General features: G+C 39.8%; 1 protein-coding gene across 1 annotated transcript in view; it reads right to left on the reverse strand.

Annotated features, from left to right (window-relative positions):
• Positions 1–15,049, reverse strand: part of SNX31 (sorting nexin 31) — a 57,552-nt gene that overhangs the window by 3,105 nt on the left and 39,398 nt on the right. The window contains exons 10-12 of the mRNA XM_035011646.1: positions 14,205–14,408; positions 8,679–8,792; positions 5,749–5,826 (exon numbers count right to left, since the gene is read on the reverse strand). Of these exons, the coding sequence (XP_034867537.1) occupies positions 5,749–5,826; positions 8,679–8,792; positions 14,205–14,408 (396 nt within the window). The remainder of the gene's footprint in view (positions 1–5,748; positions 5,827–8,678; positions 8,793–14,204; positions 14,409–15,049) is intronic.

A 15,049-nucleotide genomic window follows, 5' to 3' on the forward strand; every position in this document is an offset into this window, starting at 1 on the left:
GTGATTTAACAGAGCTTCTAGAAGGACTTCACACGAAATGAACTCCTAAATCCTGAAATAATCCACAGAGCCCCAATGCATACGCTGAATCAAAGCCAAATGGGGCTTGGATTAATCAAAAGGCACCATGAATCAAGTGAAGATCAAGCAGAAGTTCAAGACACTTGAATATACCTCATGTACATAAGGTAAGCTTAATAGAACAGTCAGGGTCCCGGCAGAAAACAGATGACACACTGCTGAGGAGCCTTTTAAAAAAGGAGCTATTTAATGGAGGTGTGGCCAGGATTAAAGTGAGTCAGTGAAGGGATGCTGGAGCCCCCAGGGGCTAGCCGTGAGGGGCTCCTGGGCCTGAAGGCGCACGGATAGCTCTCACTGGAATGAGAGGAGCGAGAGCGGTGGGGAGGAGAGGCCACCTCCAGGAGCTTGGCCCTCCGCAGAAGGCTGTGCCAGCAGGAACAGAATGGGAGAAATCGCGCAATCTCACTTTTCTTCCACGCTCCATCCATTCTCGCTGGGTTTTCCCATGGGTGACCCCGGTGGGAGACCCGAGAGCAAGAGGAGTCTCTGGCGCGCAGAGCGGGGGTGGGGGAGAGTGGACAGGGAACCGGGAAAGGCTAGCAGTTGTCTGGCACAGCCAAGAAACAGGACCTAGGCAGGGCTCGGGAGAAACAGCTCTTAGACTCTTCTTCGAGGAAAAGAACACTCTTCTTAAGCAACTAGTGTTATGTGCGGGTCTCAACGTATCACTCTATTGTCTTTCTCCTCCAACAAATAAACTCCTTGACTCTGGGTCCTTGAGTTTCCAACCACTGCATGGTAAATAGAGGCATTTGTAAATGCAAGAATGAGGTGTGGATGAATTAAATTGTTTATTACTGCATATTTTTCATGAGAATATAAGGAGGAACGTTTCAAAATAAGTGGGATAAATAACATGACACTGCAAAAGAGCCTTGTCTTTTAACTACAGTTAATATTGTAATAAAATAGATTGCTTGGAAGGATGCAAAGGACTTCCTTTAGGTTGGTATTAATAGAAATGTTCATATATTTGAAGCCTAGCTTAATAATTAAAAAAAAATCAGTTATTAGGGACGCCTGGGTGGCTCAGTCTGTTAAGCATCTGACTCTTGGTTTCAGCTCAGGTCATGATTTCAGGGTCCTGAGATGGGGCCCCACATCAGCTCCATGCTTAGTGCAGAGGCTGCTTGAGATTCTCTCCCTTTCCCTCTCCCTCCCCCTCTGCCCCATTCCCCACTCACGCGCGCTTTCTCTCTCAAATAAATAAATAAATAAAATCTTTTTAAAAAAATCAGTATTAAGTCTTGGTAAATGAGAAATTAATGCTCTGTTGTCTTACGTGTTTTGCTATAGTATTATTGTTATTGCTTACAATATTACATTATAGCTTGTAAGTAGCCTTGTGCAATGAAATACAGAAGTTGGCGAAAATAGCTCAGAATCTTTCTCTCTCCTATTCTCCTTCATCTTCCTCCCCTCTCTATGTTGAAATAAATAAAACAGAACCTACTATGAATGTTAAGCAATTTCTGATATCTGTTTCCTTGACTTACTCGAATAAGGGCTTTAAATATTTTATATACCAGGGGGAATAAAGTTGGTGGGGGGGAAGAGAGCAAATCCTTTTTTCATAATGCAGTATTCCTATACACTCTTCTTCATCAACAGGTAGTTTCTTTTAATAGTCTACTTACGCTCACATGGTAATTTCCCCCTGGCTCTCTAAAATTCTGTCCACCTGCTATGCTCAGACCAGTCTCAAGTGGGCTGTAATATATCTGTACTTTTTTTGTTTTCTAGACAGCGCCAACTATTCGAAGGCTGACATTTCTGGGACATCAGATAATATTGCCCTTGCTGTTTCCCCTCCTCACATGTGACAGAAACATACTTCAAAGCATGATCTCTGAGCCCAGTGGCCTTTTACATTGTCTGATCTTGCACAGAATGAAAGAGGAGTGGAGAGGAAAATACATATGGTGATGGTAGTTGGCATTGGGGGTGAGAGGTATGAGGCAAGCCAGAATCAGAAAGCCATTTGGTTCTTTGCTATTTTCCAGAAAACCAATTTAGAGATTCAGAACCACTTTTTAGTAAACCTAAAGAAAAAAATACACAAACTAATAAAACAAACTAGGTACGGATTGTTAAAAATATAAAATGTTTTTCAATTCAGAAAATTAGTCACCATCTTATTCCTGATACCTCTCATGTATTCAGATTATGGTTCAATATACAAGATAATAATAATGATACACTTTCAGAAACTCATTAAGAACACATCTATTGCATAAAATATATCTGCTTTCTTTTCTTGATGTCTTTTAGATTTCTTTCAATAGCAGAGATTGCTGGTAGCCTACTCTATTATCCATCTGCCCTTCTTTCTTAGTAATACCACCCAAATTTATTTGGAGAGACAACATACCCTGTAAAAAGACTGCATTTGCCAGACTCCCTTGCAGGTAGGTGAAGGCCTGTGGTGTGACTAACTCTTGGCCAATGAGCCATAAGCTGAAATTCTGTGGGACTTCAGAGACCCTTCCTTAAAGAAAAGAGATGAGCCATTCACACTTCCAATCATACTTGCTGCCTAGGATGTGGATGTAATGACTAGAGCTCCAGCAGCCATCTTCAACACGAGTGAAAAGCCACACACTAAAGATGGCAGAGCATGGGGCGCCTGGGTGGCTCAGTTGGTTAAGCGACTGCCTTCGGCTCAGGTCATGATCCTGGAGTCCCGGGATCGATTCCCGCATCGGGCTCCCTGCTCGGCAGGGAGTCTGCTTCTCCCTCTGACCCTTCCCCCTCTCATGCTCTCTCTCTATCTCATTCTCTCTCTCAAATAAATAAATAAAATCTTTAAAAAAAAAAAAAAAGATGGCAGAGCAGAAAGTCTCTGGTGACATCATGGGGCCACTATCCCAGCCCTAGACTACCTACCTTTGGGTTTCTTTTAGATGAGAAAGACACAAACTTTTATTTTACCTAGGACACTTCTTCTGTCTTGTTTTGTTCTTCATTATATATAGCCAAACCTACTACTAACAAATACACTTCATTTTCACATAATTCTTAAAGTTTTGTTCTAGTTAAAAGGAGCAAATAATAACAAAATTTATTTCTTAAAGGTTTTGCATAGGAGCATAGCTCTAAAAAGAATGTTACAATTTTTTTCTGCTTCTGGTTTGCAATTTATACTGCCTTTAAGAATATAACATTCTGGGGTCCCTGGGTGGCTCAGTGGTTAAGTGTCTGCCTTTGGCTCAGGTCATGATCCTAGGGACCTGGGATGGAGCCCTGTGTCGGGCTCCCTACTCAGTGGAGAGTCTGCTTCTCCCTTTCTCTCTCCCTCTCCCCCTCCCCCTGCCCATGCTCTCTTTTTCTCTCTCTAATAAATAAATCTTAAAAAAAAAAAAAAGTAACATGATTTTGTTGTGTGTTTACATTTTTTTAGTGCATTTATTTGACTTCAAATTTTAATGATCTCTTCAGAAATGGTTCAAGTCTCACCTTTGAAAGCATTGCCTATAGCTAAGTTAATTAGCTGTAATTAAAGTTAGCACTAAATTTCTTCTTTCAAAGCCTTTCTTCTTACTAGGATAAAATAATACTATTTAATCTCCTTTAAGGACTATCTGCTTTTTTATGGGGTTCATTTGGTTACAGTTTCCTTAATTTTTCTGCCCCTTTCCAGATTCTTCATGATTATCAAAATCTTGGAATCTAGTCTGCCTTGCAAAATAGAGACCTCTGGATCCTAGTCCATACAAGCCTTTTATAAATGATATGTGTCAGTTCAGACTTCATGTGTTTACCTAGAAAATGAGTGAATGTCACAGTCATGCATTTATATGGCTACTTTAAGTTCCATAGAATGACTTGTTCTAGTCAACTGTGCTTTGTGAGGAAGCCCAGAACTCAGTATACATTCAAAGAGCTGATCTGCTTGCTCTTTTCACTTTCTAGGGTCTCATTCTACCCAGGGGTTTGTAGATGAAATTTCAGGTTGAAATGTGGACTATCCCTACCACATCCCCTTGAAAACCCAGTTTTCTTTTTTAAAAAAAAATTTTAAATGTTTTATTATTTACTTTAGAGAGAGAGAGAGAGCGAGAGTGAGCGAGGGGAGGGTCAGAGGGAGAGAATCTCAAGCAGATGCAGCCCCTCCCACTGCTGAGTGCAGAGCCTGATGCAACACGGGGCTCAATCCTAGGACCCCAAGATCATGACCTGAGCTGAAATCAAGAGTTAGACACTTAACCGACTGAGCCACCCAGGTGCCCCAAAAAAACCAATTTTCCAGAGGAAGGGTCTTAACTTTCCTTTCCAAGAACCAAAATAAGAAAGTAAAAAAAGGACCTTGTGGAAATAAAACTTGTTGAGTATTTGGATTAAGCAATGCAATATTGACTAATATGCTGATTTCACTATCAGCCACGGGAAAGGATAGGTTTCAATTTGTGTGCAAATCTAAAGATTGTAGTTAGTGTGGTTGTTGTTTTTTTAAACTTTAAATAGGTCACTACCTTCTATTGTTTAGCAAACTCTTTAGCTATTCATTGTACAAGTATTTCCTGCATCAAGTAGCTTACATTTTATTCAGCCACATTTGAGAGTACTTCTCCCTTTTAATGGGGCTACTTCAGTTAACTACTTTTTCTTCTTCTTTTTGTATATATATAATAATTGGAGCCTAAGGGGGTCCATCCTGCATGAGAGGTTGGATTTTATGACTCTTTAAAAACAAGCATCCATGATTCTTTCATTGCTTTGATTTGCTACTCTATAGTACATTTTGAATTGTTTGAATACCAAGGGGCAGTAAATTTTATTTTCCCTAGGAAAATATTTTCAGTTTTGGAAGAAAGAGAAATAAGGATAAAATGCAACTATTTTCTCAGAAAAAAAGCTGTAAAGTCTAATAAAGAGCAACGTTCAACGAAAGATGTCACCCATCCTCTTATAAAGGACTCAATTTAAATGAAAACATTAGGGAACATTTCCAAGTGTTTTCTTTTGCATTTTTAAAGATCAGTATAACATTCTGCAAAAAAAAAAAAAAAATGTTTATACATGTCAACTAGGCATTAGTATTTGTAATCATCTTTAAAACTCTAATTGTACTGTCTTATTTGGGATATGCTTGTATCATGATGGTGACAAGGCAAGTCAAAAAGTTTAAAATCTCAGTGTCTCTTTTTACAGCCTGCCGCCAACCCTTTCAGTGAGTTACTAGGCCTTTATTGAAGAGACACAGACTAGAAAAGCAAAGTTTAATTTTACACTGAGAAAAATTTATAGCCTTGAGAGTTTCTTTTGCTCTATGGCTTCTTTCGACTTCTAATGGCATTTTAATTTGGCACAGTCGAAGCTTCAAGAAACTCTGAGTTCTTTCTAGAGACAAAACTGTAGAGTTTATTTAAGTTCATCGCTGCTGTGTTAAAGACCTCTCAGGATCCTGACTTTATGATGTAGTTTTTATGGAAAATCTGGAATCTTCCATCTGGGGGAAAGCAGAGATACAAGGATAGAGAGCAATGTCAGGACACTTCTCTTGGAAAAATGGCTTGAATTCTAAAGACAGCTCATTAGAGAAGGCAGAGGAGCTCATTTCTGGGAGGTTGGGTTCTTCACCAGAGGGTCAGAATTCATCCCTGTAGGTTAATGTTGGCTGATGGTGGGAACTTAAAGTGAAAAAGATACACAGATAAGAGCACTTACCATTTCTGGATTCTCTTCAGCTAGCTTTAGCATCTTTTCTGAGATCATCTTTTTCAAGCAGCTACTCAGCAAAAAGGCCTGAAGAACCCAGAAATAAAGTCTCTCAACTGAAGAGATCTTGTCTTTCTTCCTTCCTCACACTACAAAGCAGATTTTGAACTCTGCTCTCCAATAGCACACTTTGAAGAATTTCGATTTCATCTTTAATTTCCATAAATTTGCATAATATGCAATTAGCAAGTAGCCATACATTTTCTTAATTACATGGATGTACTTAGGGTAGATTTTTAAAAAGACAGAGAATCATTACATTTACTAATCATTTTCCCTCTTAAAACTTCCCCTCCTATTTTTTCCTATTACTTTGTAAGCAGCTCATGTTTTACAAGCAAAAAATAATAAAAAATGCTTATTATTGTAATCAAATCAACTGACGATGGTTGATCTTACATTTAATTGTATACATAATTGTTGACAGACCTGTTACTAGGCATAAACCTGTCTGTTTGAAAGGGTATATTAACACCTTATGGCTTTTACTGAACCCAAAAAAATTGTTTTTCAGCACTTTCTTATTTTTCTGGCATCTTTAATCACTCACTTTTAAGACTGATGGTTGCTCCCATGATCACCTGTGGCTTTTTGTTGGCTCATCGTTGGTGCCAAGACCCATGTTAGACATCTTGCTACACAAAAGCTGGGGTTTCCTTTTTCCAGGATCTTCACTCCACGTGCCCATTAAGTTTCCCTGCGATTTCCCCACTTGCTCCTTTCCCACTAGTCCTCTTTCTCCTTTGTCCTGCTTGCAATGCTTGGCTTGCACTTTTCTCTTTTGGCCCTACTAAAGTTTGAGACAACTGAAGCTCAAAGCTTGAGGTTACAGGCTCTTAGTATAAATTTATGCTCAAGGATGGTCACTGCACTGAAGGGAGGGGAGTGATGGAGAGGAGGAGAAAGGAAAGAGAGAGAAAACCCAGGTTGGGATCGTGGCCAAAGCAGAGACTCTTGGAGGATAGGACATAGAAAGTAGAATTAGAGGGAGAATGGCTACATATGGGTAGCATCTCAGAGTCTTGCAGGACTGTAGAGATTGACTAATTTATTTCGTTTAAGGGGAGAGAAAGGAGGTAGAAGAGAAGAAAGGCACTGCTACCAATAAGGAAAAGAGTAGAAGACATGGGATTTACATACAAAAACAAATTCTGATTTCCTGGTTTAGCTAAAAACTAACTCTTTTATCTGTGCATATATATAACCTACACAAAACTAGGATATGAAATAGTTAAACAACATAACCTGAGTTGATAGAGCTTGGAAGGGTGTTTAATAATGCCCCATAAGATGTGGACCGATTCCATATTCCATACGATGTGCACAAATATGTAGGTTAAGACTTGGCTATAAACCAGGTAAGGCTTATTCAATATAAAGGCAGTGAGCTATTGTTTAAAGGGTCTAGAAAATATTGGGGTCCAAGGCCTCATTTGTATTTGCAAGGCACACAAGCCACATTTCTTCCTTTTGCAGGAGTAGCTCTTGGGTACGTATCAATAAACCCACACTCCAAAGGAAATAAGAGCTTACTAGGAATCCTTTAAAAGAATGTTTATTGCACTCTCTATAGCGGCTTAAACTCATTTGGTACAGACTAGATTAAAAGACCATAATAAAATTTAACTACTGCATTTAGCATTCTGGGCAAGGGTAGGTGGATTCACTGCCAAGATCTATCTGCATCTCTCCAAGTGACTGCAAACCATCCTACCATTTCCCTAAGGATGTTTCATATTCAAGGTGAACCTGATGGCCCATTTCTTTACCCTAGAATTTGGTTTAGTTCTTCATGTTTTTCAGAGGACCTTGGTATCTATTATCTTGTGATCACAACTATATTAAAAGTAGAGTGTCTCAGGGAGCTTCGGTTACCTGAAACCACAGTGCTCCATGGAATTTAGTGTGATCGCCAGCGACTTAAGTTGAATGAAATGCTGATGCAAAGATTACTTTGATATTTTGGTTTTGTTTTAGAACATTTGTAGTTTTGATTCTAATTTGAAATAGCTTAAGTTATTTCATAGAATTTTTCAGCTGAATTTGGTGTTTAGAAAATTAAGTCTTTTTAAAAAAAAATTTTATTCCAACTTTAATTACAAAGCCATGGAAGACCTGGATTGTTGTCCAACAGTCTCTCCTCTCCTAAGAGAACCTTGATTTTGTCTGATGACAAAGTGCCCAGCTCATGCTTACTCTAAGCTGATCATGAATTTTGTTCTTTTTTGCTAAATACTTGATTCTCAGATTCCCTTGCAGCTAGGAGTGGTCACGAGACTCAGTTCTGGTCAATGAGACATAATGGAAAGTCTACTGGGGCTTCTGAGGCAAAGCTTTTGCCTTCCAGATAAAAGGGATGTCAATCATCTACCTCTAGTATTCTTGTTAAGTGAGATAAAAATCTGTATTGTCTAAGTCAGAGGTCAATAAATCTAGCCCCTCACTTGTTTTTATAAATTTTTATTGGCAAACAACTATACCCATTTGTTCACATATTGTCTGTGGCTACTTTTGTACTACAACAGAGTTGGGTAGTTGTAACAGAGACCAGATGGACCCCCAAACTAAAATATTTACCATCTGGCCCTTTGAGAGAAAGTTCACCAACGCTTTGTCTAAGCCACTATTAGTTGAGTCTTCTGTTATTTAGTAACTAAATTCATTTGTAATCGACATGAAGCCTGTGGTGACCAGTAAAATAAAACAAAACAAAAAATAAACCAAAAAAAAAAAAAAAACAGTATTATAGGCCAAAAAGGAGGGTGTATAGCATATTCTAGTACTCTGCTCTGGTTGGGTTAGGGTAATGTGCTTTGTTCACCCCAGCAAGCAGGAGAGCATTTCAGTGCTGGTTCTCATATGCTGTCCCAAGAACTCACCTGCTTGGTGTAAATAACAAACCACTGCCAGCCACCGTCTCCACTAAACTGAAATCTGAGCTCTAAGTTTTGGTTGAGAGTTTGCTGGGGTCCCTCCATATTCGGCAGAGTTCCCTACAGAGAAAAGATAGTATTTGATCTCCAATAGAAATTTAAGCAGCTATTAACTGCTGGGCAAAATATTAAAACAAGTGATATAGTCACTATCCCCAGGACGCTGTCAGTCTATGAGGGGCTATGAAAGTAAGTTACCACAGTTTGGTATGATAAGTATTATAAGTATTGTAAGGGAAGCAAACCCAGGTCTATGGAAGGAGGTAGGATGGGCACCTAATTTGGATGCAATCTGTGGGGCAGAGGATCACAGACAAGGACTTTATACAGAATAAGAGCTCCAGAGAGCTCTTTTCAGATGTTTGGCTGAATAATATTCTGTCCGTGCATGGGGAGAACCCTCATACATCACTGGTGGGTACATAACATCAAGCAGACTATTTGGAAAATAGTCTAGAAGTTCCTCACAAAATGAAATATGGAATTACCATCATGGTACCAGCAATTCCACTCCTAATCATATACCCAAGAGAAATGAAAACCTATATCCACACAAAAACTTATACACAAATGTTCATAGCAGCATAACTCATAACAACCAAAAGAGAGAAACAACCCAAATGTCCATGAATGAATGAATAAACACAATATAGTATATCCATACAACAAAATAGTATTTGATCATGAAAAAGATAAAGTGTTTATACATGCTATGGTAAGGGTGGACTTGGAAACATTATGCCAAGTAAAGGAAGCCAGTCACAAAGATCATATATGATTCCATTAATCATGAAATGTTCAGAATGGGTGAATCTATAAAGACAAGCAGATTGGTGGCTTCTTAGGGCTGGTAGGAATGGGGGGATACAGACGTGAGCTAAGGGGTACGGGACTTCTTTCTGAGGTGATGAAAGTATTCTAAAACTGATTGTGGTGATGGATGCAAAACTCTGGGAATGCATTAAACACCCCTGAATTATACACTTTATATAAGTGAATTGTATGGTATGTGAGTTATATCTTGATAAAGCTGTTACAAAGGAAGGGAATGACTGTGTATGTAGTACTGGGGGAGGGATAGACATATGCATCATGGAACAGACTAGAGAATCCAGAAATAAATCCACACAAATATGCCCAGCTGATATCTGACAAAGGTGCAAAAGCAAGTCACTTAAAGGACAGGCTTTGCAACAAATGGTGCTGAGTCAGTGGACTTCCACAGGCAAAAAAGGGAATGTCGTTCTGAGTTTCACACCCTAGATGAAAACTAACTCAGAATGAGTCATGGACTTAAATGTATGACCTATAACTGTAAAACCTTTAGGAAAAAAACTCTAAGAAAAAAATCTTCAGGAACCAGGGTTTGGCAAAGAGTTCTTAGATTCAACACTAAAAGCACAATCTATAAAATGAAAAACTGATGAATTAGAATTCATCAAAATTAAAAACTTTTGCTCTGTACAAGACCCTGTTGAGAGGATGAAAAACTAGAGAGTGAGAGAAAATATTTGCAAACCACATATCCAACAAAAGACTAGTAACTAGGATATATGAAGTACTCTCAAAACAACAGTAAAACAAAACAAAACAAAACAAAAAACCCCAAACAATCAATTAGAACAGAGAAAGACATGTATCATATGATCTCACTGATATGAGGAATTCTTAATCGCAGGAAACAAACTGAGTGTTGTTGGAGTGGGGGTTGGGGTGGGAGGGATGGGGGGACTGGGTGATAGACACTGGGGAGGGTATGTGCTCTGGTAAGCGCTGTGAATTGTGTAAGACTGTTGAATCTCAGATCTGTACCTCTGAAACAAATAATGCAATATATGTTAAGAAAAAAAAGAAGAAGAAGAAGATAGCAGGAGAGGAAGAATGAAGCGGGGGAAATCGGAGGGGTAGACAAACCATGAGAGACGATAGACTCTGAAAAACAAACTGAGGGTTCTAGAGGGGAGGGGGGTGGGAGGATGGGTTAGCCTGGTGATGGGTATTGAGGAGGGCACGTTCTGCATGGAGCACTGGGTGTTGTGCACAAACAATGAATCATGGAACACTTCATCTAAAACTAATGTTGTAATGTATGGGGATTAACATAAGAATAAAAAAAAAAAAAGAAAATAGGCAAAAGATATGGAAGAAAACATTTCACCAAAGAAGATAGACAAGATGGCAAATGAGCATATGAAAAGATGGTCAGCACCATCAGCCAGGAGGGAAATGCAAATTAAAATCACAATGAAATGCCATTCCACACTTAGGTGAATGACTGAACTGAAAAACAGTGACAACACCAAATGCTGATGAGGATGCAGAGAAACTCCATCACTCAGGCATCACTGGTGGGAATGGAAATTAGCGCAGCCACTCTTGAAAATCGTTTGGCAATTTCTTAAAAGAGTAAGCACGCAACTTCCAAATAACCCAGCCATTGTCCTCCCAAGCATTTATGCCACAGAAATGGAGATTTGTGCTCCAAAACATACGTATGAATGTTTATAGGAATTTTATTCATAATAGCTAAAAACTGGAAACAACCAGGTATCGTTCATTGGGTGAGTGGTTAAATAAACCTTGTCCATTCCATACCATGGAATACTGCGCAGCAATAAAAAGAACCAAACTCCTGACATATACAACAATCTGAGTGAATTACGAAAGAATTATGCTGAGTAAAAAAAGCCAGTCCTGAAGGCTACATATGATTCCACTTGAAGAACATTTGTAAGGTAATCAATTCCTTGTTTTTGTTTATATTTTTGCCTCCTAAATGCAGTCAATTCTTATTATTCACAGTAGTCCTGTTCTATAAAGTCACTGTAAACACTGCATTACTGAACACCGAGTCATTGCTCCAGGGGAAATGGACGGTTAGGTTCCTGCAAACCTCTGGTCACAACATTTTCATCGACTGACCAGTACATAATCTTGTTTTAGGTTTCTAAAACCTGTGTTTTTTATTATTTATTTATTTATTTTAAAGATTTTATTTATTTATTTGTTTGACAGAGAGAGACACAGCGAGAGAGGGAACACAAGCAAGGGGAGCGGGAGAGGGAGAAGCAGGCTTCCTGCAGAGCAGGGAGCCCGATGTGGGGCTCGATCCCAGGACCCCGAGATCATGACCTGAGCTGAAGGCAGACGCTTAACAACTGAGCCATCCAGGCGCCCCGTGTTTTTATTTTTTTAAGTTTTATTGAGGTATAATTGATGTAAAAAAATAACCCTGCACATATTTAATGTACACAATCTGATGAGTTTGGACATAAGCATACATTCATGAAACCATCACCACAATCAAAGTAATGAATATATCCATCACTTCCAAAAGTTTTACGTAGCACTCCTGACATGACACAATTATAAAAATAACAAACAGGGCGCCTGGGTGGCTCAGTTGGTTAAGCGACTGCCTTCGGCTCAGGTCATGATCCTGGAGTCCCAGGATCGAGTCCCGCATCGGGCTCCCTACTCGGCAGGGAGTCTGCTTCTCCCTCTCCCACTCCCCGTTTGTGTTCCCTCTCTCGCTGTGTCTTTCTCTGTCAAATAAATAAATAAAAATCTTTAATAAAAAAAAAAATTAAAAAAAAAAAAAACAGATTAGTGGTTCCTTGGGGCTAAAGAGAGGTGTGGCGAGAGAAAGTGGGTAGAGCTCTAAAAGGCCAACATGAGGGGTTCGTGGGATAATGAAAATGTTTGGACTCCTGCTTGTATCAATGCCAATATTCTGATGTTGATGTTGTGCTATAGTTTTGCAAGATGTAACTAACAATTTGAGAAAAGTGGGTGAAGAGTACACGGGATCTCTGTACCATTTCTCACAACTGCATGCGAACCTACAGTTACATCAAAATTAAAAGTTTAAAAAGAATCAACTGTTTAAAAGCAAAAATAATTATAATGCAGCATGAGGATTATATATGTAGAAATATGGCAATAAATATCACAAAAGGGGAAAGAGAAGTACAGTGTTGTTACACTTTTTGTGTAGTATAATAATTAAAAGTGGAATGTAATAAGTTCAAGAAGTCTAAAGTAACCATAAATAAATGAAAAGGTACAACTAAAAAAAAATGGTGTAAATACATGGAATCATAAAATACTTAATCAATAGAAGGCAGGAAAAGAGGGGAAAAACTGATAAACCTCAAAGAAATAGACAAATCCACAATTAGGTTTGAAGGTTTTAACATTCCTCTTCTCTCAGTAACTGATAGAACAAGTAGAAAACGTACAAGGATACAGGAGATCTGAACGCTGTCAACTGCTTGACCTAATTGATAACTTACAGAATACTTCACCCAATAGTGGCAGAATACACATTCCTTTCAAGTATACATGGAACATTCACCAAGATAGACCAGATTTGGGGCCATAAAACAAGTTCCTGTAAGTTTAAAAGACTGGAATCATATGCTGAAAATGTCAAGATTGCTGGTTTGGCCTTTAGCAGGTGGTAGAAGTCGTATTTACCAAAATGGGGAACACAGTGGGGAGGATCTCTAGGATGGGCAGGAGAGGGCAAGGATGAGTCTGGTTTGGGAAAAGGCTGCATTTGGGATGTCCATGAGACACCTGGTGTAGATGTCCAGAAGGCATTAGGAAATACTGGACCTTTCGACAGGGAGGTAGGCAATTGATTTCAGAGAATATGTAGAGGAAAGATGGAAATGGAACCCCAGGGGAAACGAGCACTTCAGAAGTGCTCAGAGGAAGAGGCAGCCCACAAAACAGGGGAGGAAGGAGAGGGAATTCTGAGAAGCAAGTAATGGTTGACAACACCAAATGCCACAGAGAGGTTTAGTATTGTGCCAGCCAAAAAATCCCTGTGGATTCCAAGGATTTAGCAACTGGGGGTCGCGGTTGTTCTAATAGTGTTTGTCCTCTCCGAGTTAACCCCAGTTTCCTGTGTAAAGGGGATAATCCCACTTAGTTCACTGAGTTATTGCAAGAATTTAATTAAATAGATGTGGCAGCACCCAGAACAGCATCTGATACAAAGTAGGCACTCAATACATCTGATCATAGCATTTCCTATGGGAGGAGATGGCAATGTAAGTATGAGGCTGGGGATCCTTGAGGAGAGCTCTACTGGTCAGCATCCAGTTTCCAAGGGTAGAAATCTTGTCAGTACTGAGTCTGTATTAAGTACTCCATAAACAGTAGCCATTGTTTCTCTATGCCGTATTACTATAACCAGCCTCCAAGCAGTAAAGAAGCCTGTTGTTGCCAAGTGGGAAGATGGCTGTCTCTACTGTTATGGATGGGCCACTTGCACCAGACCAGAGACAGGTTTTACCATTAGGTGATGCTTCATGTGGCTTAGATGCCGGTCCACTCAAGGTAGTGATGCAAACGGCAGGCCCATCTCCCTACTGCCAACTTTGTCATCCAAAGACAATAGGATTTTTAAACCATGGGTAGAGACTTTAAATCACGGGTAAGGCAAAGTGCCAAGATACTTACAAGGAAAGTGACCTGCCAGCACTTCACTCTGTTCATCTGGAAAATGATTTCCTGGGTCTGGTTGTCAGGCAGGGTTATGCAGCAGCTGATCTCATTATTGCCAACAGAGAGGACGACCCAACAGCCTGGTTCTGGGTAGTCACAGGTACACGGATCCAGCTGCAAGTACCCATAGTGCCGGACCTCTTGGGACAGCTCCAGAAACTGCTCCGGGGGTGAAGGTAGGGCAAAAGAAGCAAGAGACTGCTTGAAAAAGGTGACAACCTCATGTCAGAAGCTACTGCCATTCTCGTGGAACACAGGGAATTGAGCCACAGTGAAAGCACCTTTTTCTTCTGGATGATACAAACGAAGACAATGTCCTTTGTGCTCCCTGACAATAAGGCCTGGGGAAGTTCATGGTGCGTCCTGCCAAGGTTGAACCATTTCTGCCTCATTCACCATTGTGTCTCTGCTCCCATTACAGTGCTTGGTACATAGTGGGAACAAAAATATTCAGTGACTGAATGATGAATGGAGGAGAATAGAGTGAATCAAATGAATGAGTAGATAGGATTCTATCTCAGCAAATTACAACAGCAAAATAAACAAAAAGTGTACATTTAAAATGCTGTTTGGGGGCGCCTGGGTGGCTCAGTCTGTTAAACAGCCAACTCTTGGTTTCGGCTCAGGTCATGATTTCAGGGTCCTGGGATCAAGCCCCGCATCAGGTTCTGTGATTAGTGCAGAGTCCGCTTGTCCCTCTCTCTGCTCCTCCCCACTGCTTGTGCTCTCTCTTGCGTGCACTCTCTCTCTTAGAGAAAGAAAGAAAGAAAGAAAGAAAGAAAGAAAGAAAGAAAGAAAGA

This window comes from Mirounga leonina, unplaced genomic scaffold (assembly GCF_011800145.1).
Source record: "Mirounga leonina isolate KUSES-001 unplaced genomic scaffold, KU_Mleo_1.0 Mir_165, whole genome shotgun sequence".
Lineage (NCBI taxonomy): Eukaryota > Metazoa > Chordata > Mammalia > Carnivora > Phocidae > Mirounga > Mirounga leonina.